We start from the raw sequence: 27772 nt of genomic DNA on the forward strand, positions 1-27772 counted from the left end.
ATTTTAAATAATAAATGAATTTCCTTATCAAGAAAATTCAGATTTCCCTCCCCTTTTTTTTTCTCTCTAGAAGTTCATTCTGTCATGGTGATATTCTGATTCAGAGAATAGCAACTTTTAACTGTCATTAGTCATCTGACCAAAATATGTTTTCCTTTGCGGTAGACCTCAAAGGACACACTGCAGGTATAGCTAGTCTAAAAATAGCTTTGTAGGCTCAACAGTAGGTGCCCCAACAGGACCCTTCTCATACTTTTAGAGGTGATTTGCATCTACTTTGCCTGTTAGGGGCATTGACTTGAATCGTTTACTGAAATACAGATTCAGGAGGACTCCAGTCAGGTTCAGCCTGTTTGAAGGAGGACTGGGCTGGAAACAGAGTTATGTGTTTTATGGTTTTTTGTTGTTTTTTTTTTAACTGTAACACACGCTCTGTCAGCCTGAAATCCACAACCTTCGTAGATAACACTTAGTTCTTCGCTGTCGGTTAGCACAGACCCAGCAAACCGCAACTCCCGTCATCCGAGATGTAAAGACCACTGCCGAGTAAGTTTTGCTCTTGACACCGTCCACGTGGGATGGGAACCGCTTCCACTTGGGAGCCACATTTGCAGTTTCTGCCAATGATGAACGTGGTTTTCATCACAGATCTTTGTATCTTGTCCCTCATTCTAACCCACTGGCTCCGGTCGCCCCGGTCCAGCACTTAGCCCTGGCACTCCGCCCATTTCCACCTTCCTGCAACCGGCGGCCCTCCCCCTGGCGCCTCCCCTCAGGCGAGACCCGCTGATTGGGGTCTAGGAAGAAAAACACTTCCCAGAGCGAGCCCCGGTTTGTGGCTGGGCCCCGAGTACCCATCTGTGGAGCACTCCCGGTGACTCGTGAGAAATCGGGACCACCTGGGTTCCAGAGCGGAGCCGAGCGACGCCGAGCAGAAGCCCGGTGGGGCACAAGTGGCCGCCGGGGCCGGCAGGGGGCGCGCTGCCGCGGCTTGCGGGCGGCGCGTCTAGGCCCGAGCGGTCCCCGGGGTGCGCTCGGTGCCCACAAAGCGCCAGCTGAGGGGTCGCCGCGGGCCCAGCGAGTGGGGCCGAACCCGCCCGCCACCCGAGCTCCGCCGCACGGCCGCCCGCGTCTCCACCGCGTCCCCGCGTCCCGAGCAGGCCGGGCCCGACGGGCTAGCGAGAGCCCGGGCCGGGGAAGGCAGGGCCGGGCGCGCGCCGCCTGCGGAGAGGCCGGGGGGCCGGCCTGCGTGGGGCGGCGGCGGCGACTCCGGCTCCGGGCCGGACAGCGTAGGGGCCATGGCCGAGGCGGCCCCCGCTCCGGTAAGGGCGGCCCGCGCCGCGCTGAGCGCAGAGAGCCCGGGAGGGTCAGGGCGCCTCGGGCTCTGAGACCCGGACCCAAGGGGAGGCGGGGGGAGGGCGGGAAGCCGGCCTCCTGTCAGGCGCGGGGCCCCGGAGTTGGGCGCAGCCCCGACGACTGAGCAGAAGACGCCTCTCTCGGGGTCCCGCCGGCAGGGGAGGGCCCGGGAGCGGGGGGGACCCCGACGCCGGGCATGGGTCTGGGACCGCTCGCTCTCCGCTTCCTGCGGTCTCCGCACCTCCGTGCGAGTCCCCGTCTCCCCATCCCGTTTGGAGGTTTGCAGCAGAGACAGCCTCTTACCCCAATGGGAGGAATGAGTTCAGAGACAGTCCCCCCGCCTGGTGCCAGCCCCGCTTGCAGCCCCGCTGCAGGACACGGGGGCAGGGGAGGGTGGTGGCTTGATTTGATGTTTTCATCAGCTGTTCTCCAGCCCTGGGAGCGGACCCCACAAGAGTCACCCTCGCTGCAGCCCCCGACCCCCACACCCCCACCCCCACCCCGAGCCTCGTGCAGCCACAAATGCGGGGTGACGGCAACAGTTAGGTGTGTTGAAGGACCGCGGGAGCGCAGTGATCCCCAGTGCCCAGCGCGTGTCGGGGGATGCCGGACACACAGGAGGCCCTCTGTCGGGATTGCAGAGTGCTGGTTTCCGAGCGCGGGATTACCTTCTGCGTGTTTATTCATCCAGCGGATGTTTACCGCAGGCCGGCCGCGGGGCCAAGCCGGCTCTATCCGTGGCTAAGCCAGCCGCGCTGGCCAAGACCGTCCCTGCACACAAGAGCCTCGTGAGAACCAGCCAGGGACGCGTCAATACCAGGACCGGATAGGGAGGCCCAGGATTTGCCAGCTAAGAAGCCTCTGCGCACCCCAAGTTCAGCCATTGTAATGGCTCAGGAGCCAGACTGGCCTACTGAGTTGCTAAGTGAGAGGAGGAAAAGGGGAGCAGCAGCAATGGGGCTGGGGACGGAGCAGAGGGGACCTATTTTTTCCCTTTCGGATCTTGTTTTTCCAATATGGTAGAGACGATCGTGTGTCTGTGCTAGCCCTGTCCAATAGAAATATAATGGAAGCCATATAGATAACCTTAAATTTTCTAGTAGTCACACTTTGTTATTTAAATTTATTTATTTATTTATTGCCAGACCCTCTGCAGTGAAAGCTGCAGAGTTCAAACCACTAGGCCGGCTGGGAATTCCCAGTGGTCACATTTTTTAGAAGTAAAGAGAAACAGATGAAATGAACTTTCATGATATGTTATTTAGCCCCGTGCATACAAAATATTTTAGTATGTAATTAGTATTAAAAAATTATCGATGAAGTTTTACATTTGCCTCCTCATAATACGTCTTCGAAACCTGGTGTGTGTTTTATACTCACCGCACATCTCAATTGAAATGAGGGCATTTCGGGTTTTCAGTAGCCACACGTGGCTACCATATTGAACAGTGCAGGTCTATCCCATGGAGAAGACTCAGGAGGGATTGAAATATTGACTGTAAAAAAGAGATAAGATCAGTGTATTTTAAAATGTGGAAGGAGGTGGCATTTAGAGCACAAGGGTTTGAGAAGGATGAATCTTTTTCCTGAGGGAAGGAAAGAAGAAAGCATATATACTAAGCGACTGATGAATTTGAAGTGAGGAGTGTGAAGAAAAAGAAGAGAAAGTTGAGAGAGACTCCCCCCATTCCCACTCTCCAGGGTCTAATTACTCTTAATTCTCAAAGTAGGAGGTCATGTCATCTCCTGAGAGGCAGGGGCCTGCAGCAAACAGGAGGCTTACTGCTCAGCCTGCAATCCCTGAACCAGCAGTGTTGGCATCACCTGGGAGCTTGTTTAAAATGCAGACTGTCAGTTTTCCTCCCAGACCTACTGAGTCAGAGTCTGCATTTTAAGGGGATCTCCAGATGTGCTCATTAGTTTGAGAAGCACTTTACACCAAGTTGAAGAGGGCCAGGGGCTTGTAGTGGCCAGTATGGTGGAGGGGGGAAGAACCAGGCAGTGTGGTGTCCCTGCTGAGCTTAGAGACCAGGGGTGTGTGGTGACACCAGTTTACCCTGTTATGCGACTTCATTTCCTTGGGCTTCCCAGCCTCCTTCCAGGAACAGAGAATAAGAACAATTGATTCAAAGCCGGAAGTTAGCCGAGCCGCTGAGGCAGAAAGACAGAGAAGTGAAGGGTTGAAGTTAGCTGAAATGATCAGCCAAGGAAGAAAGCAAAGCCTGGAGCAGGCTGGTAAACCAGAAGCAAATGGAAGGGTCAAGGGTTCAATGGGATCGCAGAGCAGGTGAAAGAAAAGTAAGGTTGTGGGAGCCAGAGAGATCAGAGGTTGTGGCCAGAGAGTAGGTTATCAAATTCATAGCCAGAAAGCTTTGCAGAGATATCCTCCTCCAACCTCCTCTGTTGTAGGAATTTCATTTTTTAAAAAAACTACACTGATGTTTCAAAGTATGCTCAGTGAACGGGGGAGGGGGGAGCCCGTTATTTTCTTGGAAAGACCTAGTTCCATACTCATTTATACAGACCAGTTTCCCTTCCCTAAAATTCTATGTTGGTTCTAGTTCTGTCTGCCCTCTGGAGTAACACAGAGTGGATCAGATTAAACAAGTCTGTTCTGCCTTTGGTTTTATAATCTGCAAGTATTAGAAAAGAGCCACTGTGTTTTCTCCACATGCAACATTCGTAGCTTATTCAACTACTATTTCATGGTGTGGCTGTGGTTGTCAGCTAGGTGGTGGACGGGCAGGAGCTTAATTAAGTCAGTAAAGAAGGGGTTTATCAGAGGGCACGGAGCTCGGTGAAACCTGGAGAGATCCTGGTGCGCTTCGAGCTTTTGCGGAGGCAGAGGATGCCACCGCAGCCTGGCCCCTACGGGGCTGGCTCAGGGCCTTCCACCCCAGGGAATGCCCCAGGCCACTGCTTGATCCAGTTTCACCTGGTCACTGTCTTAGCTCATCCACCCCTGAGTTCTCTTGCCTTTTGGTGCCACTGAGCTCCACAAAGATGAGGCTTAAGCAGGCAGTACTAAAGCTGTACTTAGAGTAATCGCAACTGGCCACGGAAGCAGTGCTTATCTGATTTTGCTTTGGATTAGGGCCCCTTCTAACACTAAGTGTCTCCTCCCATCTCCCCACTGCGCACAGACTTCCGAATGGGATTCCGAATGCCTTACCTCCCTGCAGGCGCTCCCTCTTCCCGCAGCCCCAGCGGCAAATGAAGCTCACTTGCAGACCGCGGCCATCTCCCTGTGGACAGTGGTGGCGGCCGTGCAGGCCATTGAGAGAAAGGTGGAAGTCCACAGCCGGCGACTGCTGCACCTGGAGGGCCGGACGGGGACGGCAGAGAAGAAGCTGGCCAGCTGTGAGAAGACAGTGGCGGATCTCGGAAACCAGCTGGAGGGCAAGTGGGCTGTGCTGGGGACCCTGCTGCAGGAGTACGGGCTGCTGCAGAGGCGGCTAGAGAACTTGGAGAACCTGCTGAGGAACAGGAACTTCTGGATCCTGCGGCTGCCCCCGGGTATCAAAGGAGACATTCCAAAGGTAGGCCTTGCACTTGGACGTGGGGAGTGCAGCCCCTTGTCCTTGCTGTTGTTCAGTCGCTCGGTCATGTCCGACTCTTTGTGACCCCATGGTCTGCAGCACGCCAGGCTTCCCTGTCCTTCACCATCTCCCGGAGCTTGCTCAAACTCATGTCCATTGAGTCTGTGATGCCGTCCACCTGTCTCATCCTCTGTCGTCCCCTCGTCCTTAGACTGTTAGTAACGGGTGGTCTTGGTCAATCAGTGAGGCTGGAGGAACCAGAAGTGGCTCTGTGTCTGTCTATCTGGGAAGCATTCCATGTTCAATTTACATGTTCTGGTCATGGGAAATGTCAGACTTCAAACTGGAAGACTCTTCTTAGCCCAAAGCTATCCGGCAGATGGTTTTTTTTTTTTTCTTTCTCCTACCCATTATCCCCAAGTCAGTTTTTTTCTGTATTAACCTGTCTGCTGCAATCTTGATTGGAAACAAAATTAAATATCATTGAAATCAGTCAATTTGAATTTGTTGGGAATCCTGGTTTAAAAAAAAAAAAAAAGAGGACAGAGGAATGAGATGTAGAGTCAAATGGTTGGTGTGAAGATGGGGGGCTGTCTGTGGGGCTGGGATCCACGGGGGGCCTGTCCTTCACTCTTTACAAGGTGCGCTCTAGTGCTTGGGCCCAGCCTCTCCAGAGGGAATAGCCCATAAAACAACAGGAAATAAACGCCATTCTTGAGCTCTGGAAGACAGAGGCAGCTAGTTTCCAAACATGCCTGTTTATTTATTCATTCATTCAACAAGTATGTCTTGAACACGTACTGTTTGCTTGGTATCTAGTTCCTGAAGGCACAGCAGTGAACAATTCATGCAAGCTCCCCTGGAGCTTAAATTTTAGGGGGAAAGACGGTACAAATAAACAAAATAAATCCATTTAAGTGCCTCAGTGAAAAATAAAAGTGTTATCTGGTGATTTCTTTTTTAGATTGGATGTCAGAGAAGGTCTAGTAAAGTATTTAGGCTAAGAGTAAATGACAGGAAGGACCCTAGTGGGAGAAGGTCTGAGCAGGAACGTTCCAGGCAGAAAGAATACCTAGTGCAAAATCCCAAAGGCACAAACAAACTTGGATCGCCAAGAGGAAGGAAAAAGACCAACTGGCTGGTGTGCCGTGAACAAGTAGAGCATGTCCAGAGACACGGGGTGACTCGTTAGGGCAGGGCTTTTCAGCCCTGGTTCTACAGGAGTCATCTGGGAGACTTTGAAAATTCTGATGGGCATCATGGCTAGATGTTCTAACTTAGCAGGTTCAGGATGGGGCCTAACCATTGATCTTAAAACTCCATAAACGATTCTAGCATGCGACTCTGGTTATAAACCACCAATGTAGGGCCCTGGAGACCAAGGTGAGGAATGTGGTCTTTATCTGAATTAGAATGAGAAGGTTGGAAGGTTTTAAGTGGAGGAGTTGTATCTGGTTTATATTCTGAAAGAATCTCTTTGGCTGCTACCTGGAAAATGGCTCACGGGGGTAAGAACAGAAGCAGGGAGAAAAACCCTAAGGCAGCTGTCAGGGCAGGAGGGCCAAGAGCAGCTTGGCTGAGGGTAACAGCAGTGCAGGGGGAGACAAGTGGGCAGATTCAGGATGTTTTGATGGTGAAATTGACAGTAAGATTTACTGATGGGAATTAGGGAATGACAAATTAAGAACAATACTAATTGTAAATTTACTGCATGATAATTTCTGAGCACTTACTGTTGTAAGTACTTTGGTTACTTTCATAAGAAGCCTAACTTGCCCAAGCTCATACAGTTAGTAAATATAAATAGTAGAGTTAGATTGTGACACAGTTGGCTCCAGAGCAGGTGCTCTTAACCACAGACTCTCGGGTTTTTGACTTGGAGGTCTGGGGGGATGGTGTTGGCGTTTACAGAGGCGGGGAAGGAATTAGTGCCCCTTTGGCGGCGTTAGGTTTGATATGCCTAGGATATGTTCAGGAATGATGCTAAGCAGTCTCTGAAGCTCAAAGGTGAGAAATATTTGGAAATCATTGATGTGCAGATTGTATTGCAAGTCATGAAGGCAGAAGCAATGACCTTGGGAGAGAACGTGGAGAGGCAGGACAAATGAGTCCAAGGACCAAGCACCAGGGGCGGGAGTGGTGGCCAGTGTGTGGGTCACAGGGTCAAGGGACAGTGGTCGTGTGGGCTGATATGTTGCTGAGAGGTCTAGAAAGATGAGGATGGTGAATGTAGTTTGACAGCACAACTTCACCGGGGACCTTGCAGGAGCTGCTGCAGGGCAGAGTGGGGGATAGAAGACTGAGTGTGGGGTGGGGAGCAAACAGAGGAGATGGAGACTCCGTCAAGGAACAGGTGAGCAGCTGGCCGGGAAGGTCAGAGTCAGCATCTGAGAGAGAACCTTCCCCTCTGTATTTTGTGTGTGTACCTGAGTGCTTCCTGAAGTTCTTTGGAGTAATTTAAACTTGGTGTTGGGCTATAAGAATAGCAGAGAAGGGAAGTTAAAGTTACTTACTGTCTTACATGGGTAAATGAATAACATTTAAACTGTCCCTCTTAAACTTCCAATTTGTATATAAAATAATGTGATTCCTCTCAAAGATTACTTCATGAAATTAAAATATATAGAAGATTTACTAGATTGAAATATGGGCCATAGGGACACTTTCATGTCCTTGATTTGCTGAAAATCCTCCTACTCTGCCCTTGTTTTTGAATGTCAAGTTCAAAATAATTCTCCCTCAAAAATCGTTTCTTAATTTTCATTTTTTGAATTGTGGTAAAATATGTGTGACGTAAAATTGACCATTTTAGGGGAGGGGGGTAAAAGAAAAAACATTTACCATTTTAACCATTTTAAACAGACAGTTCAGTGGCATTAAGTACATATCCCTTGTTACGCAGCTATCACAAGCATCCATCTTCAGAACGTCTTCATTTTGAAAAACTTTAGTGATGTACCTATAGATCCTCCCAGGACCCCCTCCCCTAGCCCCTGGTGACCCCCGTCCTGCTTTCTGTCTCTGTGAATCTGTCTGCTCCAGGTCCTCATCTAGGTGGGCTCATACTGTATCTGTTTGCTTGTAAGGGAGTATTTTCCTGGGCATGACACTTTCAAGATTAATCCATGTCCTGGCAGGTGTCAGAATTATCTTTTTAAGGCTGAGTAATATTCTACTTCTCTCACTGTTTTAAAGGCACCAGTCCTTTTTTTCATTACATCAAATGCCATTGGTGAAAAGTTTAATAACAAATCAATTCTCGTTTGTAAGAAATATTTTTTTTTCTCTATCTGGAAGCTTTTATCTTCTGTTTGTACTTGTTATGTCTTGGGTGTAGGTCTTTTAAAATTTATGTTGGGCACTTGGTGTCACCTTTCACGATCAGAAGACTGATTTTCCGCTCTGGGAAATTTTATTCTGTGATTCTGTTTTTACAGTCTTTTGTTTCCCCCGTCCACATTTGTTTTTCTGTCCTCTTTGTGGAATTACTGTTTGACAGATGACGGATGCTTGTCTTTGTCTCTTTAACTTTTCCTTCATATTTTTCACCTTTTAAACTGGAGTTCTGTTAGTTTTCTTTCCAGCCTTTCTGACTTTTAACAATTACATATTTAATTGTAAAGAGTATTTATTTTCTCCTTTTTAAAAGCAGCCTGAATTTTTCTTTTTTAACGGATGCAATATCGAATGTCTCTGGGAATATGTGTTAGAGCTTTTTAAAATATATTTTTTTAACCTAGGATTTTTTTGTAGTGTATGTTCATCTCGATGCTGTTAATTTTACTTACTTATTCATTCATTCATTTATTTTATTTCTTGGCTGCACTCTAGAGCACAGGCTCTAGGCACGTGGACTCCAGTAGTTGCTGCACGTGGGCTCGGTAGTTGTGACTTGCTGGCTCTAGGGCACGTGGGCTCAGAAGTTGTGACCTGTGGGCCCCAGTGTGTGCAGGCTACAGTAGTTGTGGCACACGGGCTCATTGCTCCACAACATGTGGAATCTTCCCAGACCAGGGATTGAACCCGTGGCCCTTGCTTTGGCAGGTGGATTCTTAACACTGTTCCACCAGGGAAGTCCAGTTTTACTTTTTTTTTTTTTTAATTTAGCTACACTGAGTCCTAGTTGTGGCTCGCACTCTTAGTTGTGGCATGTGGGATCTAGTTCCCAGACCAGGGATCGAACCCAGGCCCCCTGCATTTGTGAGCTTGGAGTCTCGGCCCCTGGACCACCAGGGAAGGCCAGTTTTACTTTTTTAATATTGAGTAATCCTTGGTTGGTTGTTCATATTTATAAGTGAAGGATTTGATTAATAGGGTAATTAGTGGAACCTTGCATTTTTCTCTACCACCGTGTCAGTCTTTTTAAGCAAAGGATCTTTCCTTTTCACGAGAGGCTCTCTCCTTAGATGCCCCATATAGGTGGGCTTTGCTTTAGGGTGCCATGCACGGAGCAAACAGGCAGTGCGGGGGTCACCAAGAGGCCAGGAGTGAGGCAGGACTCTGAGATGTCAGCCACACCGGGATGGGGTAGGATGGGCCAGTATGGGTACTGTCTCCAGACAGGTTTTTAGATTTCTTTAGAGATGAAGTCTGGGTTTCAGCTTTGGGGTAAATGCTTCTTTACCAGGGCTGATGAGGACAAGAGAGGGGGCCCTGCTGTTCCAAAGATAGACCTTCAGACTGCAGTTTCTAACCACTGTTACTCCTACTCGGTGTCTCTGCCAGCTTTGAGCTTGCAGTTCTCTGCATTCCTCGCTGCAGTCCCTGTGCGTTGTCAGAGACGCCGTTTCCTTGTACCCAGGCCCCAGCACTGGCGCATCCTCTAGGTCTCAGTGAGAAGCTTGTCAGAAATTCTGATTGGGGCATACCCTCTCCTTCTCATTCTTGGTACTGTTACTAATATTTAGTCGCTCCTGGTCTGACTTACTGTCATTTCAATGGAACTTGGGTGGGAAAGGAAGTACATGTGTGTTAAGTTCACCATCTTGAACCAGAAACCCATCCTGATTCTTCATTTTGGTCATCGTTTTATCATATGTGTTTCTGTTGTAAACCTTCACAAATCTTTTGTGTAGTGAGGTTAGATAAAACTTGACTATTGAGTTCATCTACATTTGCCCTCAGCTTGATTCTAGATGCTGAGCAGGATGTGAAATGAGTAGTTTATGATGCTAGTAGCTCCTAAGGAACAAAATTTATGGTTGATGACACAGATGAAGCAATTAGAAAATGTAACTGCCTCACAGAATTGTATAGACCTTTGTATTTTAAAGGATATTGAAGTTTATGAAGATGAGTATCTTTTTATTGAATTTTTTAATTTGGGGAGAAAAAAAATACACACATACACACACACACACACATATGTATCAAATTACCAGGAGTCTTTCTCATTCTCTTTCCTTTTTCCATAGCATCCTGTTTTTATTTTATGGATTTAATCTCTCTCAAATCCTTATGTTATTACTAGTAAGGTTTTTATAAAGATTCTGTTGCCTAGGTATTTCTATTTTTTCCACACTCATCCTCCCCCTCTTTTCATTTTAGTCTTTCTTGATCATGCTGTAGGATTTCTCAGTGGTCACTGATACTTAAAAGTTAATTCATACTTAAGAATAAAACTGTGGAAAGCTCTCAAGTGGGCGAAGGAAGAATGAGCCGTTATGATGATGGCAGAAGTAGAGAAGCTTTCCACTAGGTGACAGTGCCCACACCTGGTACCTTAATACCCCAGGCCCCCCTTTGGTTTCTCTACAGAAAGACATATCCATTTGCCTACGGATAAGCTCCTAGCTTTAGACAGCATTATGCTGGAAGGTGGGGTTCCTTATGACCATTCCCTTCATGCAACTTGACTCTAGCTAGGCAGAATCCATAATTGTTCTCTGAATGCATTCTCTAATTTTCCATGCTTAAGTGTTCTTCCCATTCCCATTAGGCCTGTTTATAACCTACCTATTAGGACTGACCAAAGTCCCACCTTTTCTAAACTTAGTCCAGCCTCTTTATAGCTGTTTCCAAAATCTGTTGTCAAGGTCATTAAGCTGAATATAGTCGTGTACTTCTTTTAGACTGAAACTGTATATTTATAATCTTGCTGCTTAAGATAAGCCTCGTACTTCACGGATATTCACTATAGGCTCTGTTCTGTGAATTAAACACTGCTTTGCATTTGTACCTCTCTCTATTGGTGACTAAAACTCACAGCCTTAAAGTTTGTCACAGTGAAAACATCATCAACTCTTAGAAGTTAGATCTGTGTCTTAAGTCTTGCCTGTATCCTTTTGGCATCTCACATAGGTTTTTTGTAACTAGTAGACATATATATATAGTTGGAGAAGGAAATGGCAACCCACTCCAGTATTCTTGCTTGGAGAATCCCACGGACAGAGGAGCCTGGCTGCCTGGCTACAGCCCTAGGGGTGCCCAGAGTCGGGCATGACTGAAACCATTTAGCATGCACACAGGCATGTAGTAGAGATGTGTTTGTAGTAGAGTGATTGAATGCGGTGAGAGGAGCTAACCCCAGTGTGTCATAATTGCAGGTGCCTGTGACATTCGATGATATCTCCATCTACTTTTCCACTCCAGAATGGGAAAAATTAGAAGAATGGCAAAAGGAACTTTACAAGAATATCATGAAGGGAAACTATGAGTCTCTCATCTCCATGGGTGAGGCTAAGTTGGCACGGTTTGAATGACGGGACAGCATCTCCGAGCAGTCTCAGAGCAATCCCTTTTCCTCCAGTGTCTTCATTTCCCTCTGTCCTCATGCATTTCTGGTTCCAAGCCAAAGATGTCCAATTCACCCTTGCTAAATAGGAAGTCACAGTTTCTCCTTCTGCCAAGTCAGGGGACAGAGGGTGAAGTTCAAGGTTGTGGGTGTGCCAGCTGCAGTGATCTCCATGGTGTCCTTCCTATTTATGGCCTCACGTCTCCTTGCTGAGGCGCCCTCGCTCTTACTCCATGGAGGCAGCAGTCCATGGGCCTCGCCTCTCCTCGCTGAGGCACATGCACTCTTAGTCCATGGAGGCGGCAGTCGGTGGGCCTCGCCTCTCGTTGCTGAAGCGCCCTGCTCTTACTTCATGGAGGTGGCAGTTGGTGGGCCTCTCCTCTCCTTGCTGAGGCACATGCACTCTTAGTCCATGGAGGTGGCAGTCCACGGGCCTCGCCTCTGCTCGCTGAGGCGCATGTGCTCTCACTCCGTGGAGGCAGCAGTCGGTGCTCAAGGAGCACACAAGCCTTTCCCACACATCACCTCTCCTCCCACTGGTTTCCCAATAGACACCGTCCATGGTTGGAGGTGAATGGATGGGGAGAGCGGTCTAGACCAGCTGTCCCCAACCTTTTTGACAACAGGAACCGGTTTCGTGGAAGGAGACAATTTTTACACGGATGGGGTTGGGGCTCATGTTTCAGGTGATAATATGAGTGATGGGGAGCAGCATATGAAACCTCACTGGCTCACCGGCTGCTCACCTCCTGCTGTGTGGCCCGGTTCCTAACAGGGCACAGACGTACCAGACCAGGCCTTGGGGACCCAAGTGATAGACTCAAAGAAATTCCCTGGGACTGTGGGCCTCACAGCCTTCCGTTCAGCTTCGATGGCCATTAGTTGGCATCCTCACTGATCACTTGTCATACCCTCTTTCCCATTTTCCTCTCGTAGATTATGCCATGAATCAACCCGATGTCTTATCTCAGATTCAGCCAGAAGGAGACCGCAATACAGAGGACCAGACTGGGCCAGAGGAGAGTGGGATTCCCACCGACCCCAGTGAAGGTGAGTGGAGGAGAGATATCCACTCTTTGTCTCCCTTTCCTGGTCAGAGGTGATAGCTCGGAGCAAAGGTAAGCAGGGGCTTCTGGAGGCTCTCGGTCCTAAAGCAAGGAGACTGTGAATGGGTCAGCAGGCCCTGGAAATCACCTTGTCCAAAGCCTTCACCCGTCAGTAGCACATGCCTGAGAGTATTGAGGGAGCATGTGTCCAGCTGTTCAGAAGTGTTGAGGGGCTGGGAGTCTGCATGGTCCCTCAGGGATGCACAAAAAGGGCAGACCTGATGATGTCCACCTGGGTGAAGTGGATTTTTGCCCAGTTTGGGAGCCAGTTATCACTAATTAACTCCCCCTAGTTTTTTTTTTTTTTTTTTGGTTGGCAGCTATTTGATATTATGGGGGGAAGACTGCTAGCCCAAGTACAGTTGTTATTTCTCTCAAGTCCCACCTGTTACCAGAAAAATTTCATATAGATTTTGTTTGCTAGATAGAAATTTCATCCTCCAGACATCTCTGTGAGATGAACATCTCTGACAACCCACCCCTATTCCATGCACTGGTATTTTTTTCTAGCATTTTACTACGAAATTTTCAGTCAGAAAAGTTGAAATGATTTTGCAACAAACACTGAGAGACCAAGCACTTAGATTCTATCACTGACATTTTATTCTGCTTCCTTATTACATGTGTGTCCATCTCTGCATCCCTCTGCCATCCATCAACACATCCTATTTTCTGTGTATTTCAAAATCAGTGCAGATAGCAAGACATTTCCTCCTAACTAGTTCAGCATGGATATCATTAACCTCGAGTTCAATGGAGAAGGCAATGGCACCCCACTCCAGTACTCTTGCCTGGAAAATCCCATGGACCGAGGGGCCTGGTGGGCTGCAGTCCGTGGGGTTGCTAGGAGTCGGACACGACTGGGTGACTTCACTTTATTTTTTCACTTTCCTGCGTTGGAGAAGGAAATGGCAACCCATTCCAGTGTTCTTGCCTGGAGAATCCCAGAGACGGGAGAGCCTGGTGGGCTGCCGTCTATGGGGTCGCACAGAGTCGGACACGACTGAAGCGACTTAGCAGTAGCAGCAGAGTTCAATATTTGTTTATATATTTTGTGATACACATTTTATATACAATGAAATTCTCAAATCTCAAGTGAACTTTCTCTGAATTTTGAGGAATGTATGTCTGCCACACATTGTTTTTAAGAATGTGTAGGTGATTATATTTAGGCAGTGTAACAGGTTGAATTTTATTAATCTCTATACCTTGGATATAAATAATGAGTCTAAAATCATATCACAAGTAAAGATGGGTTATTTGATTGCAGAAAAATACCTGACATAGACCTCAGTGAGAGAAAATGAGTATGTCATTTTATTGTTTGGGGATGAATGGAAATGGTGTAATTTGGTTTTGTGATGATACCTGAAAGTTTCATTTAGCTGCCTTTTTGTCAATTTGTTTTTACCTTGGTTTTCAAGACTCCATTTTTGGGTAGTCACCTTTTATGCTTTAATATACTTTTACTTAAAATTAACAGTGTAAGCATTGAATTTATTTAATACTCTGGTTTTAGTCTTTAGAATTTTAGTTTGCATTGGTAATTACCAGCCTAGTTTTTTACCTGAACTTAAAGATAGGAGTCATAGAATTTAGACTGATTAATATATAGCATTAAAAAAAAATCATGCATGTCTAACCTTTAGAACCCTTAACATTTTCCCCCTTTTAGGTTTAATTATATTTTCATGACTTTTTATTCATTTAATTCAATTGTTTTCTTTTGGTTGCTCAAATTGTCAACAACTGACTTTTAAACCATCTCCTATGTCCTTTCAGTACTGCCTCAGTACTTGTTTTCATAAAAAAAAAAAAAAAAAAAAAGTTCCAGACTGTGTTGGAGTTTCCAAGACTTCTACACTCAAGTAATTCGCTGGGAGAACACAGGCCCCAGCATATAGCCATGCTTAGGGCTGAGATTTATTACAGCAAAAGGACACAAAACAAAATCAGCAAAGATCAAAGGTGCTCAGGATGCAGTCTGGAGGGAACTGGGGGCCAGCTTCAGGGTCCCCTTTCAGTAGAGCCTCATAGACCACACTTAATTTCTCCAACAACAAGTTGTGGCAAAAGACATGGAGTGTCGTCTCCCAGAGAGGCTCTCCAGAGACTCAGCACCCATGGCTGGTCCCATAGGCCCCCTCTGTCTGGCATGTACCAAGATTCCAGACTCCCAGAATGGGAGTGGATCTTCAGCATAAACCACAATGTAGAAACAGCTGAGACCCAGCGAGGCACTCTTAACATTGAGGAGAGCTTGAGATCAGTACATGGAACTACTGGTCAGCCAAGGGCCAACCTTGGGAGCAGGCCTTCCAAGGACAGGCAGTCTCAGGCCTGCTGTGTTGACATGGGGCTACTTTAGATTTTCCTTCTCCTAACCCATTAAAAACGTCCTGATTCCTTTCAGTGGAGAATAGTGTTAAGTGTCTGGTCGTCAAGGTGCCTAACAGACTGTCCTCGTGGATGCCAGGTGGATACTAATGCTGGGCCACTTCAGAAACAGGACTAATCAAATATTTTTTTCATTGATTATTCTTCACTCTGTTTATATCATTTTCCCCATCTTGTTCTAATAGGAAAAGAAAAGAAGAAAAACTTCTCATTATTGAGCAAGCAGCTGTCCTCTTCTTTAACATCATCATCTTTTTAAAGTTAAAAAATTTTTTTTTAATTTTATTTATCTATAGATTTTTGGCGGTGCTGGGTCTTTGTTGCTGTGCCGGCTCTTCTCTAGTTGCAGCCAACGAGGGCTGCTCTCTAGCTGTGGTTTGAGGGTTTCTTACTGCCGTGGCTTCTCTGGTTGCAGAGCACAGGCTCTAGGGCACTCGGGCTTCAGTAATGGCAGCTCCCGGGCTCTAGAGCACAGGATCAGTAGTTGTGGCACAGCGGATTAGTTGCTCCTCAGCATGTGGGATTCTCCCAGGTCAAGGATCGAACCTGTTTCTCCTTCATTGGTAGCTGGATTCTTTACCACTGATCCACCAGGGAGGCCCTTCAAAATTAACTTTAACATACTTTGTAATTTGTTAGTAGTATGTTTATATTAAAATATTGATGTATTTTTAGAAACAATTTTCTAAAATATGTTTGGATTTTATCTTTATTTCTTATAAGCCCATAATTTATTATCTTACTCCATTTTAGAGCTTTAGAAAGAACTGTGCATTATAATTAAGTAAAAATATATACAGGTAGAACAGATTTGGGGATAGTAAGGATACCGTGTGGCACCCCTTCTTTTTATGTCCAAATATCTTGGAATTCATTTTATATTCTGTCTTAGTCACCATTATCTGAATCTGATGAAGAAATTATTATTCCTTCCAGGGAGCAGTCATTGGTGCCTCATATCTTGGATAAAATTGCTTCCAATTAGTAGAAAATAGTAATGAATGAGAGAATGCAGAAAAATATAAACCTGAGATTTTCTGAAATTCTTTATTACTAGGGCCAAAATGCAGACCAGCTCTGTGTGTGTGTGTGGCCATTATTTGGTCACTGACAGTTGTAATATTGAACTCCAGTATTTTAGAATTCTTTGGAGAAAAGCCTTAACCAAGAAGTTCAAACAGAATAACAATCAAAAGCCCATTATCTAGCCCGTCTTCTAGTTTGGAAGCCATGGACCTGAGCCAACATTCTAGAAAAGTAAAGTAAATTCATTCCCAAACTTGCGGTCCTGAGGAGACTTCTTTGCTCATTGAGTAGGGTCCATGGCCCTTATCTCCTTTGTCACTGGTCACTCTTGTCCAGCAAGACCATCTTTTCCTAGACAAAATCAGTGACTAAGACATCCCAATATGGTAAATCTTTATTTTTGTTTAGCCTACATGCAGACAAGAATTACCCGGGAAATAAAACTTAGCTTAGTACACAAATACACAACATAGTCACCTGCTGTGTTACAGTTCCAGATCTGCTTCATGAAAGTTGCAAAAAGAGTTTTGTATCTTTACCAACGGTAGTTTCGTGTACCAGGCATTTTCATTGTCTGCTTAAGAATTCATAGCTCAGCATCAGTTCTAACTCACTCAGTTCATAACACCTTTGTACACATCCCAGAACCTCAAGGCTCCAGCTCCTTCTCAGACAGCTTGGGCCCTACCTGCTTAAAGTACACATGATAACATTCAACCAGTGTAGACAATTAATTTTATATTTTCTTGTGATTTGCCTTTCTATTTTAACCACCTCTCGAACCTAAAACCTCAGCATTTCTTGATTTCCTCTTACCTGATCAGTATTTTCAGTTTCTCTCTTCTCTAGCTTTCCCCAAAGCCTGCTGCTTGCATGAACCAGTGATTTGACTCTTCTGTGTCTCTTTAAGTGTCCACTGTTCGGGCCCCCCAGGCCTGTGAGGGTGTACTCCAGGTCCCCTTGTGACTGGGCCAGCAGTTGCCCTTCTGTCACCAGGCAGGTGACTGCATGAGGCCCCCTGACCACTCCAGTTCTCCTGCTCCTTTCATCTCACTTCTAAAGGTACTCAGCCCTGCACTCCCACCACTCCCACCAAGTGTAGTAGACACAGCCATGTTCCCTGCGCCCAGTGACAGCAGTGCTAAGACCCAGTTATTTAATAAAATAAATACTTACGTCGTTGCACTAATCTAGTTAGTTAAATGATGGGAGGAACTCATTTTAGCATCAGTATTCAAGAAGACCCTGGGTTACTTTCCCGGGGTTCCCCAGGTTCAGTGAAGGCACACTGAACCAGTGACGGGAACAATAGCCACCCCATTTCTAGAGAACTGCCTTGGTGTTTCAGTCCTCCTCAGCTTTTATGGTTGGCTACTGACTAATACTGTAACAAACAACTGGAAAGAATCCACATGCCCATCCGGGGGAGATGCTGAGTGCACAGTGGTGCAGCTACAGAGAGGAATGAGGAGGGTCTCTGTATAATGCTGGAGACATGCATCCCAGAATATATTGTGAAGTAAAAAAGGAAGATCCAGGACAGTTGGTGTAGTATGCCTCTTAAAGAGGGAAAAAATGAAGATGTATGGAAGATTAAAACAAAAGCCAAGGAGGATGGCTACCTACACAAGGAAAGAGACTAGAGATGGAAGCTAGATCTCTTTGAATGTATTTTATACTTTTGATTTTGGAGCCTTGTAAATATTTTACATAGAAAAATAAGATATAAAATCAAACACATGCTGAAAAAACTAAACTGTATACCACAAAACATCGAGTCCATATTTTTGTTAATAATACTGGTATAGTTTTGAAATGTACATTCAGATAAAGCAAACATTGTGCAGTGTTATTAGGAACCAAGATTCCTAGGATAAGAGAGAACAGATACAAGTATTAAAGCAGTTAAACACTGTAGTTTTAAATATGGTCATAAATATTAATGTACATTCATTATATTTGGTTTTTCTAAATGGTATTTTATAGCTCTGTCTATTGAAAAGACCTAGAAGCAGTGACAACCTATTAACAGTTAGTGTCCTTATCATCCAGATTATGGTCTCTAAATTCCATTTCTCAGATTATTGATTGTGTGCTTGGAGCGGAAAACATATCAGATGAATCTGGTCTAGTTTGTTATACCAGAAATGGACGAAACTAGATATTTGATGATGTGAAAAGACATAGAACTGATCTGAAGGGGCTCCCCCTAGCCAAAAAGGGACAATTTGAGCATCAAAAAGAATAATGACTTGAACTTACTTCTGGAACAGAAACAGATTCACAGACACAGAAAACAAATTTAAGGTTACCAAAGGAATTAGTGGGGGGTGGGGAGAAGGAAATAAATGAGTTGGGATTAACATATACATACTACTATATATAAAATAGATAAACAACAAGGACCCACTGTATAATGCAGGAAACTATATTCAGTATCTTGTATTAACCAATAATGGAAAAGAATCTGACAAAAAATACATATATATATATATATATGTGTGTGTGTGTGTATAACTGAATCACCTTGCTGTATACCTGAAGCTAACACAACATTGTAAATTAATCATACTCAATTTTAAAAATGGTTTCAGAAAAGAATAATGACTGCAATTGATTGAAACTCACCAAATATATAACATTCTATGAGTTCATAATGATAAACTAGAGAAAAAATAGTCAAAACAACTTGAATCACATTTGGAGGTTCTAGAGCACCAACTCGTCATTTAGAAGACTGATGAATGAAGCAGTTAACATATATATTATATATATATGTTTATAATATATATAAACATATGTATAATATTTATAAAGTCTTGGAGGAAGATAAGGTTGGACTGTAGTTAGTACACTTCAGCCTTGTAGCTCAAAGTAGGAAGTGGGAAAGGCAGCCCACAATGTGTACAGAACCCTGTATTCTCCTGTCTGTCTGCATAACCTGACAGTCTGTTGGGCCTTGTCCAACCTCTTATTTCTGCTTTGTGTATACCTTTAGATCCCAGCAGTCTAAAATTTAAAAGGCATTGAGCAATAACAGTGAGTTCTGTTCATTCACTAGGAATAAAACCATAACCTGTATACAAGGCTTTTTTGATAAATAATATAGAGAGCTTGAATTTACTCTCTGGACCCTGTCAATGTGCCAGCTTGTTCTTTTAGGCCAAAAAAGGCTATATAGACCTTGGCTGGAATAGCAAGCACAGCTGTTTCTGTGCTGAACAAATGAGGCATGTTATGTGCAAAATCTTTAGAGGCTGTTCTTTTTTATTTTCCAAAAGAATCCCCAAGGCCTGAGGAACTTGGAAATACTATTCTCCCTACTCTCAGGGTTTAGGAAACAAAAACCTGTGTCATTAATAAGCAAAAGTAATATGTTGTCTTAAAAAGAATGTGACATTGGGAACCTGAAAAATGTTTCTGAGCAATCAGATCTGTGCTTAAACCTGATTTTGTAATTCTGATAATATATTTGTTTTTAAATTAACATTCTTAAAAAGTTTTTGGTCAGTCTTGTTTGTTTGGTTGTTGTTGTTGTTTCTGTATTTTAAAGTAAACCTTTGATAATATAGTGTTTTACTGTAAATGTTTCCTTACTGGAAATTTACTTAACCTCTGTGGGCCCCCTCTAACTTAAATGGAGAGGAGATCCTCTGCTTCCTTATCTCATAAAAATGCTGTGAGAGAAAAATATGAAAACACTCTGAAAGTAAGTGTGTTGATGAAATGAAAGGTACTCATGCTTCTAGGTGATTTCAGGATCTCCAAAATAAAAATTTTGATTTGTTTTGAAGGGTCGGGAAGGTCCCATGGAGAAGGGCATGGCACCCCACTCCAGTATTCCTGCCTGGAGAATCCCATGGACAGAGGAGCCTGGCAGGCCACAGTCCATGGGGTCGCAAAGAGTCGGACACGACTGAGCGACTATCACTTTCACTTTTCACCACCAAAAGTAGTGAATCAAGGTGAGTCTATCATGGAAAGATTCATACATTTGGTTTCATTTTGAATTGGTTCTCTGGATGTTACATGTGTTTTTGTTTTTTTAAGCCTGATTTTGTTTTGTTGTTATAGTTAATTAGAGATAAATATTGGGGCAAAATGTAGTATTCAGCACACCAGCATGATTATTTCCACTTTCTGAGTCAAGCCCTGAAGACGTTTCTCTCCGCCCCGCCCCCCCCCCCGCCCCCCCCAAACAGAGCCTGGCATTTCAACATCAGATATTCTGTCTTGGATTAAACAAGAGGAAGAGACCCAGGTTGGTGCCCCGCAGGAGCCCAAGGAGAGTGACATGTGCAAAGGTACCTATGCTGGTGAGTACCGAGCCACCCAGGCTCAGGGTATGTCAGACCACTGAGTAGAAACCGCAGAGGAAGTGGGGTTGTGGAAGCAAGGAAGTGGGTGAGGAATGAGAAAAGTGGGCGGGGGGAGGCTTGTTCAAGTAAGAAATGAAACTAAAATCCAACTAAGATAAATTTTAAGTGAGAAAACACACTCTTAAATGTGAAGACAAATTAGAATTGTCAGAGGAAGGAAAAGAAGTGCACACGGATGAAAAGTATGAGGGGAGAGAAGGGCAGAACATTGGAGGGTCACGTAGAAAGGGCCGAAGTGGGATGGGGGTGGGGGAGACAAGCCAAGGCACCAATGAGGGTGTTAGTGTTAGTGAGGAGCTCTCCCTAAGGACAAAACCATGACAGGAGAAAGCGCCTGTCTTCTAAGACACTTAGCGCCATCTGTATTTTGCCATCTGAACAGAAGAGAATCTCAAGGTCAGAGGAGACACAATAGTTCATGCAACTGGATGCAACCTATTTATCTTTTGTACTCTGTGCTTAGACTCTGGAAAATAAAAATTAAAAGAGAAAAAGAGTTTGTGCTCTTCCAGAAGTTTTGTTGGAGGGACACATTTCAGTACTAGGCATGCCTATTATTGAACATCAAGGGTGAGTGGGATGGATGACTTAACTTATACACAAGAAATAAGGAGTCTGGAGGACATTCCATCAGTTATCCTTTAGGTATTTAGATAAAGCCTGAGAAGGACGTGAAGCTGGAACTGGCCTTAGAAAACCGGTACCAAGTGTTTGGGTGTAACCCAGGAAGCTGGGAAGAGAGGGGTGCATTCTACAAAAGGGAGGGCAGGGTGAGCAAAGATACAGGAGCAGAAATGTGTACTGTATTTTCCAAAAGACAAAAGGACAGAGAACTATATTGAGGGGTTCATCTGACAGAGTAAGGAGGAACAGGATTAGATAGAACAGATGAGTTTAGGCCTGGTCACAACAGGCAACAGAGAACACCTCAGAGTGTGCGTGCCAGGAATGAAACAGTGAAAGTCGCTGGAAAGACAGATGCTAGGGCCCTTCCTGTCCAAACGGAAGCACCGCAGAGGCTCGGTAGCGAACTCTCCGGTGATGGACCACGAGCCCTGCAGACACCCTGGTGGTTTTCTCAGCCCTCTGCTGACTTCCTGCTTTGCGCCAGGCAGGGACCCAGGAGAGCTGCGGGGAGCCTGGGGGGTGGCCGGGGGTGACCTGAGCCCTTTCTTGCAGACGAAGAGCTGGTCATCAAGGCCGAAGGCCTCGCCAGAGCCTCCCTGTGCCCCGAGGTGCCCGTCGCCTTCTCTTCACCAGCAGCCGCAGCTAAGGAGCCGTTCCCAGACATGGCCTTCAAGAGCCCGCAGTCTGCACCCTTGGCGCCGTTTGGTCGTCCAGCCACCGACCTGGCTGAGGCCTCGGAGGGACAAGTGACCTTCACGCAGCTGGGCACCTACCCGCTGCCGCCCCCAGCCGGGGAGCCGGTGTTCTCCTGCCACCACTGCGGCAAGAGCCTCAGCCAGGACCTCCTGCTGACCCACCAGTGCGGCCCCCCGGGCGAGCACGCCGCCCCCTGCGCCCAGTGCCCCAAGCACTTGCCCACGCCAGCTGACGGCGGCCCCCCAGCCCCCGCCCGCGAGACGCCCCCCACCTGCCCGCACTGCGCCAGGACCTTCACGCACCCGTCCCGACTCACCTACCACCTTCGGGTCCACAACAGCGCCGAGCGCCCCTTCCCCTGCCCCGACTGCCCCAAGCGCTTCGCTGATCAGGCGCGCCTGGCCAGTCACCGGCGAGCGCACGCCAGCGAGCGGCCTTTCCGCTGCGCGCAGTGCGGCCGCAGCTTCAGCCTGAAGATCAGCCTGCTGCTGCACCAGCGCGGCCACGCTCAGGAGCGGCCCTTCTCCTGCCCGCAGTGTGGCATTGACTTCAACGGCCACTCGGCCCTCATCCGCCACCAGATGATCCACACGGGCGAGCGTCCCTACCCCTGCACCGACTGCAGCAAGAGCTTCATGCGCAAGGAGCACCTGCTCAACCACCGGCGGCTGCACACAGGCGAGCGGCCGTTCAGCTGCACGCACTGCGGCAAGAGCTTCATCCGCAAGCACCACCTGATGAAACACCAGCGCATCCACACTGGCGAGCGGCCCTACCCCTGCGCCCAGTGCGGCCGCAGCTTCCGCTACAAGCAGACGCTCAAAGACCACCTGCGCGCGGGCCACGGGGGCGGCTGCGGCGGAGACCGGGACCCCTCTGGACCGCCGCCGGACCCCCCTGGGCCCCTCCTACCCGGGCTGGAAGCCTCGGGCCTGGGCGTGAACCCCGAAGGTCTGGAGGCCAATCAGTGGTATGGGGAAGGCAGTGGGGGCGCGGTTTTGTAAAGCTGTCTCCTTTCAGGGTTGTCTGTGTGGGCAGGGTAGGGGAAAGAGGAAAGCCCCGCCACCTCTCACCCCGCGGTAAGGACTGCTTGGCACGTCGAGGAATGTGGGGTCCTGAACACTTGACAAGAGCCGTGTGTGAGTTTCGGAACTTCACAAGAGCACCACGTTGCGAAACCCAGGAAGACCTGGAAGAAAGCCCAGCTTCCCCATCTTTTCAAAAAAAAATATGACCGAAGCAGAAGTTAGAAGAATGTCGCAGAGGTTGGAAAGCAAGGTTCAGCCTCTGATAATCCATCACAGGTTAATAAGTTGAGAGTGGTTGAGCTCTATGTAGAGTCAGGTGCATGGAAGAGCCTCCAAGCTCTGAAGCCCACCGTGAGGCAGAGAATGTTTGCCCTAACCTTGCTCACTTCCTTGGTCGTGTGATGGCTGCTGGAAGCCAGTACCCAAGCCCTCCCCCTGCTCCTGCTCCCCTAGCAGAGCTCCAGTGTCCTGCCCCGCCCGAAATGATGACTCAAGACTGCCTTCCTAGGTCTCCCGGAGTACTCATTCTAATATATTTTGTTTAATATTGAGTGAGCAAAAATCTTGATGTTAAAAGCTTCTTAAGGAGAACAGTTCTTTCATTAGCTTAATTTGAAGCATCCAGGCTTTTACTGCCATTTAAGCTACTAGAAAGCTTTGCCAAGGTCCTAGTTAAGAACTTGGAGGCAGGATATGCAGCCCCAGCTTTAAAAGCTAGAGATCCCAGAGAAGTGACAGAACAGCCTAGAGTTTGTGCCTGAACCATGTTCCCGAGAGCCACTATATGCCATATTCTTCCTATCATTTCCAAGCCAGTAGGCTGGCTTTTCCATTCCTGGTGTCTGATATTCTGACAATCATCAACGGAAAAGGCTACAGCACCTTCTAGAAGCATTACAGAGTCCTGGAAAGTGCCCAAGGCCTCTCAGCTTTTGCTTCCTCAGTGGTGAGATGACAGTTACAATGCAGCTTTCTTGAGCCGGCTCAACCCCCCCGCCCCCGGTGATGGACAGATTGAGGGGCTTCATAGACCCCTGAGAGCTAAGCACCAGACGGGGCAAGGGCAGCCTCTTCCGCTGGCTTTGCTTCTGGGGAGATTTGCCACCATGTGTACCTTTGTAAGGGTCGGTCAGTCACCGGGAAGCATCTGAGCCTGGTCCCGTTCCTAAGCGACTTTGCAGTCTGGCCACTTTCCCTTTACAGATCTCACATTTTCATCTGCAATGCAAGGCTGGTGAAAGGGAAAAAGTGAACCTTTAGGATTAAAAAATATATATATTGTGGTACATTCCTTCTGCCAAAATCCTATCTATCTCTGGTTGTTATCCAAGGAAAGCAAAACAAGACAGCAAAATCAAGGCAGAGATGTTCTTGCTGAAACTTGCCTGAAATCAGTTTGATTTGTTGTTGACTTGGTTGGAGACTGGGATAGAAGAGAAGCGCGCAGAAGCCCCAGGTCCTGAGCAGAAAAGTTGTTTGTACCTCTGGTGCTCTCCTGTTTCCCCGGAACCTCCCTATGGTGACTGGGACGAGGTCTTTGAGCATTTAGGCAAGGCACTCTCTTGACGAAATGATACGGGAAGGACCTGTTTTCCCCGTCGTCACCCAGCGCACACTTCACCCTGCCTCGTTAGGTGTGACTGCACTAGGAAAAAGTGTCAGCCCAGCTTTGCTCCCGGGAGGGTGCTTCCTGAACATGCTGCTTTCTGGATAATCACAGGTATAAAATATCTGCTCTGTGACATTCACAACACCACGCGTCACAGGAGCCCTAAGAAATGTGTGTGAGACCTAGTCCCCTGTCATTACTACAGTTGGAAGGCAAGGGTATGGAACACACCACGAGAGATGATGAACAGAACCTTGACATACTGGATTGAAGAGTTTTCTAGCTAGAATCTGGATCCACTGCCATGGAAACGGGGAGCCCTGGGGATCTCAGTCTGAGTTCCAGCTTCACGGGTAACCACCTCCCCACCAGGAACTCAAGACTGAGATCAGCTCTGGTTTGCGTGTCCCTAACGAAAAAGAAGAGTCACAATGCTGTCCCCCGTGGTGAGCTCCCTTCTGAAGAAACGGACTTGCACGTTCTCCAGGGTTTGCCTGAGAAGGCACCCCTCCCTGCACTAGATGCGGTGATGGGTAAAATGACCTGGAGAATCCTTTTACTCGAAGGTTTCCTGAGGACACAGAGCTTATTAATGAAAGAGACCTGGGGATTGAAATACTGCAGAGAGGTCCCACAGTCCCTGTTGCAAGGAACTCTAGCCACAGTTTGGCAAGAAGTGAAGAGTTCACATACCCACGAGGCAAGAGCCATGAAGCTGAGTGAAAGGGAATGGCAGGGTCCAGCCAGAAAGATAGAAGTGGAGGTTATCCAACTGTCAACCATCAAACAGACCAGGGTGCAGCCACTGTACCTTCTGGTCTCCTTTCCCTCCACAGTCTTCTCACCATGTAGAAATCCAGTCCGGGTCTAAATTAGAATTTGTTTGCTTGAGATGCAAAAGTGGATAAGTGGAAAAAAAAAAAAAAAGACCATTGGGAAAGATAAGTCCAACAGAGAGGTTCCAGTGTGTGGAGAAACTTGGCTCAGCAGGGGCTTCTGAGACAAACCATACCTTTAACAGAATCTGAGGATTGGTCATCCCGACTGGGCTCAGTAGGAAGGAAGACTGAGAAACGTGCGCTCCATCAGTCTGCCCTCTGGCCGGGAAGTGTGTACTGTCACACATCAACAGGCACCATCTCCGGGGGGGTGGACCCAGCTGTTGACTGTAACCAGATTCACGCTTTGCTTCCTTACTAGATTTTTGTTATCACCGTAAGATGAACCTCTGGTTCTGCCCCCCATGTGAACCTAAATGGAGTTGATCGTCTGGAAAGTGAAAGAAGATGACTCTGATCTTTCTTGCTGGGTGTTTGTTACTAGAATGCCCTGGCCGGGTTCTGGCTGCTTTATATAGCTTCCTAGCAGTGCTTTACAGAACTTCCCTCACCATTAATAATAGCCTGCAGACTTCCCATTGGGGGACTCCGCTGGGCTTCTTTGTGGAGCATTTTAAAATATTTGGGTATCCATGGCTATCTCAGCCAGAACCAGACTCTAGAGCTTACCCGGGAGTAATAAATGTTTACTGTCTCAGTCTTAGAAAGTCTGGTTGATAAGAGAGAACCCGAGTCCCTTTATATTTGTGCATTCCAAATGGGATGGAGAACCCACATTTCCGCTCACATGTCCTTTGGAGGAGGAGCAGAACACACTGGGTCCCCGCCCCCCCCTCCCCCCCGCCCCTACCCTATATCCTACGCTGTAGCTTCTTAGACAATAAAAAGCATCCTCCTCAGCTGCCTGAGGACCACTGAGAAGCAGGGAGGAAAAGTGAGATTCTCCCAGAATGCTTTCCCAGACCAGGAACTCTTACCATCAGTGCCGTGTTCTCTGCTCTTGGTGGAAACCTTTGACCCTGCTCTCTTCACCCTACAAAGGAAGCAGTCTTCTCACAGGGTTTTACACAGAGGACATTCTTTGACTTGGGAAGTGTCAGACTCTTATAAGCGGAAGATCCTCCAGGTGGGGCACATGGGCGGGAGATGGGGGCAGGGAGTGCTCGGGCCTCACAAAGACATGTCTTGTGGGTTAGTGCAGCTTAGTGGTGTAGGGCGTGGGTTTGGTCCAGACCTAGCGAGTCCTGACGTCGTAAGAAGTGACATAACAATTTAATCATCGTGAGTCTAGTTTTCCTATCTGTAACATAGAATGATGCTAGGTCTTGGATGTGTCAGGGTTTGGGGGGAAACTGTGAAAGTACTTGGCACAGAGCCTGGCACACAGAGGTGTCAGATCGGCAGCGGTCAGGAAAGGTGCAGGCCAACTGGAGAGGGAACTGAGGCCATGCTGCGGAAGCGCGTGGCCACTTGATGACTTAGCTCCTGCCTCCCATCTATTGCTTCCATTTAGCCTGTTCTTTTACCTATTCTGTATCTCCTGACTCCGTTAAGTTTGTGTGTGCCGTGACACCAGCTGGTTCAGATTCTAAGGTGGGGAATCTGGCCCTTCTCTTGCTATGTGTGTGTGTGTGCTCAGCTGCATCTGACTCTTTGCAACCCCACGGACTGTAGCCCACCAAACTTCTCTGTCCATGGGGTTCTCCAGGCAACAATATTAGAGTGGGTTGCCATTTCCTACTCCAGGTGATCTTCTCAATCCCAAGGATCAAACCCCTATCTCTTGCATCTCCTGCATCTACAGGCGGATTCTTTACCACTGCCCCGGGGGCTTCCCTTCCTCTTTCTATACCAGGCCACAGAAGTCTCCAGCCTGCCCTTGGACTCCCTGCCCTTGGGTCAGGTGCTCATCTTGGCTTAGTCAGCCATGTCAGGAGGGAGGGTCCTAGGTCCCTCCACTTGATCTGGGGTTGGTAGACTCTTGGGAATGGGCAGACGGTAGGGCGTTTCTAGTACTGCCTGGAGAGGAAAGACTCTGCTTCCCCTGTGTCGGGCTTCCTTGAAAGACTTCTGCTTCGGCAGCACAATGCAGACCAGAGCCCATGGCCAGTACAGAAAGGACCTGGAGGATGCTATTGCTGTATCTTGCAAAAGAAGTAATTTGTTACTTTCTGGGGTGTTATTCTGCCTTCCCAGCCAGGCTCCACTTCCTTTTCAAATAGGTGACTCAGGCCATAATTCCATCTCTACACACATACACAATGACTTTTGTCACATTGCCTCTTGAAAACAAAAAATTACTCCGCCCCTTAAGACCAACCCCCACTGAAGAATGCAGAGAGATACAGTCAAATCAGAGAGGACTCAAAAGCACCGTCCTGCAATGTTCGTAAAATTGCCAGGTTACATTTCAAATAAAATATCTGATAAAACCTCA

At 47.0% G+C, this 27772-nt stretch overlaps 1 protein-coding gene across 3 annotated transcripts; it reads left to right on the forward strand.

Annotated features, from left to right (window-relative positions):
* The first annotated feature begins 620 nt into the window (after nt 1-620).
* Nucleotides 621-27772, forward strand: ZNF398 (zinc finger protein 398). Of its 3 annotated transcripts, none has more exons than XM_070788329.1 (7): nt 621-1322; nt 4500-4895; nt 11441-11567; nt 12565-12678; nt 19952-20122; nt 20360-20473; nt 21716-27772. In XM_070788329.1, exons 1-7 carry the CDS (start codon nt 1299-1301, stop codon nt 22861-22863), a joined length of 2094 nt encoding a protein of 697 aa, XP_070644430.1. In that variant the 5' UTR covers nt 621-1298; the 3' UTR covers nt 22864-27772. The 3 variants fall into 3 exon arrangements, with proteins under 3 accessions (XP_070644430.1, XP_070644432.1, XP_019814811.2); XM_070788331.1 differs by having other exon boundaries at nt 4539-4895; XM_019959252.2 differs by lacking the exon at nt 19952-20122 and having other exon boundaries at nt 630-1322.

The sequence above is a fragment of the Bos indicus genome, chromosome 4 (genome assembly GCF_029378745.1).
Source record: "Bos indicus isolate NIAB-ARS_2022 breed Sahiwal x Tharparkar chromosome 4, NIAB-ARS_B.indTharparkar_mat_pri_1.0, whole genome shotgun sequence".
Lineage (NCBI taxonomy): Eukaryota > Metazoa > Chordata > Mammalia > Artiodactyla > Bovidae > Bos > Bos indicus.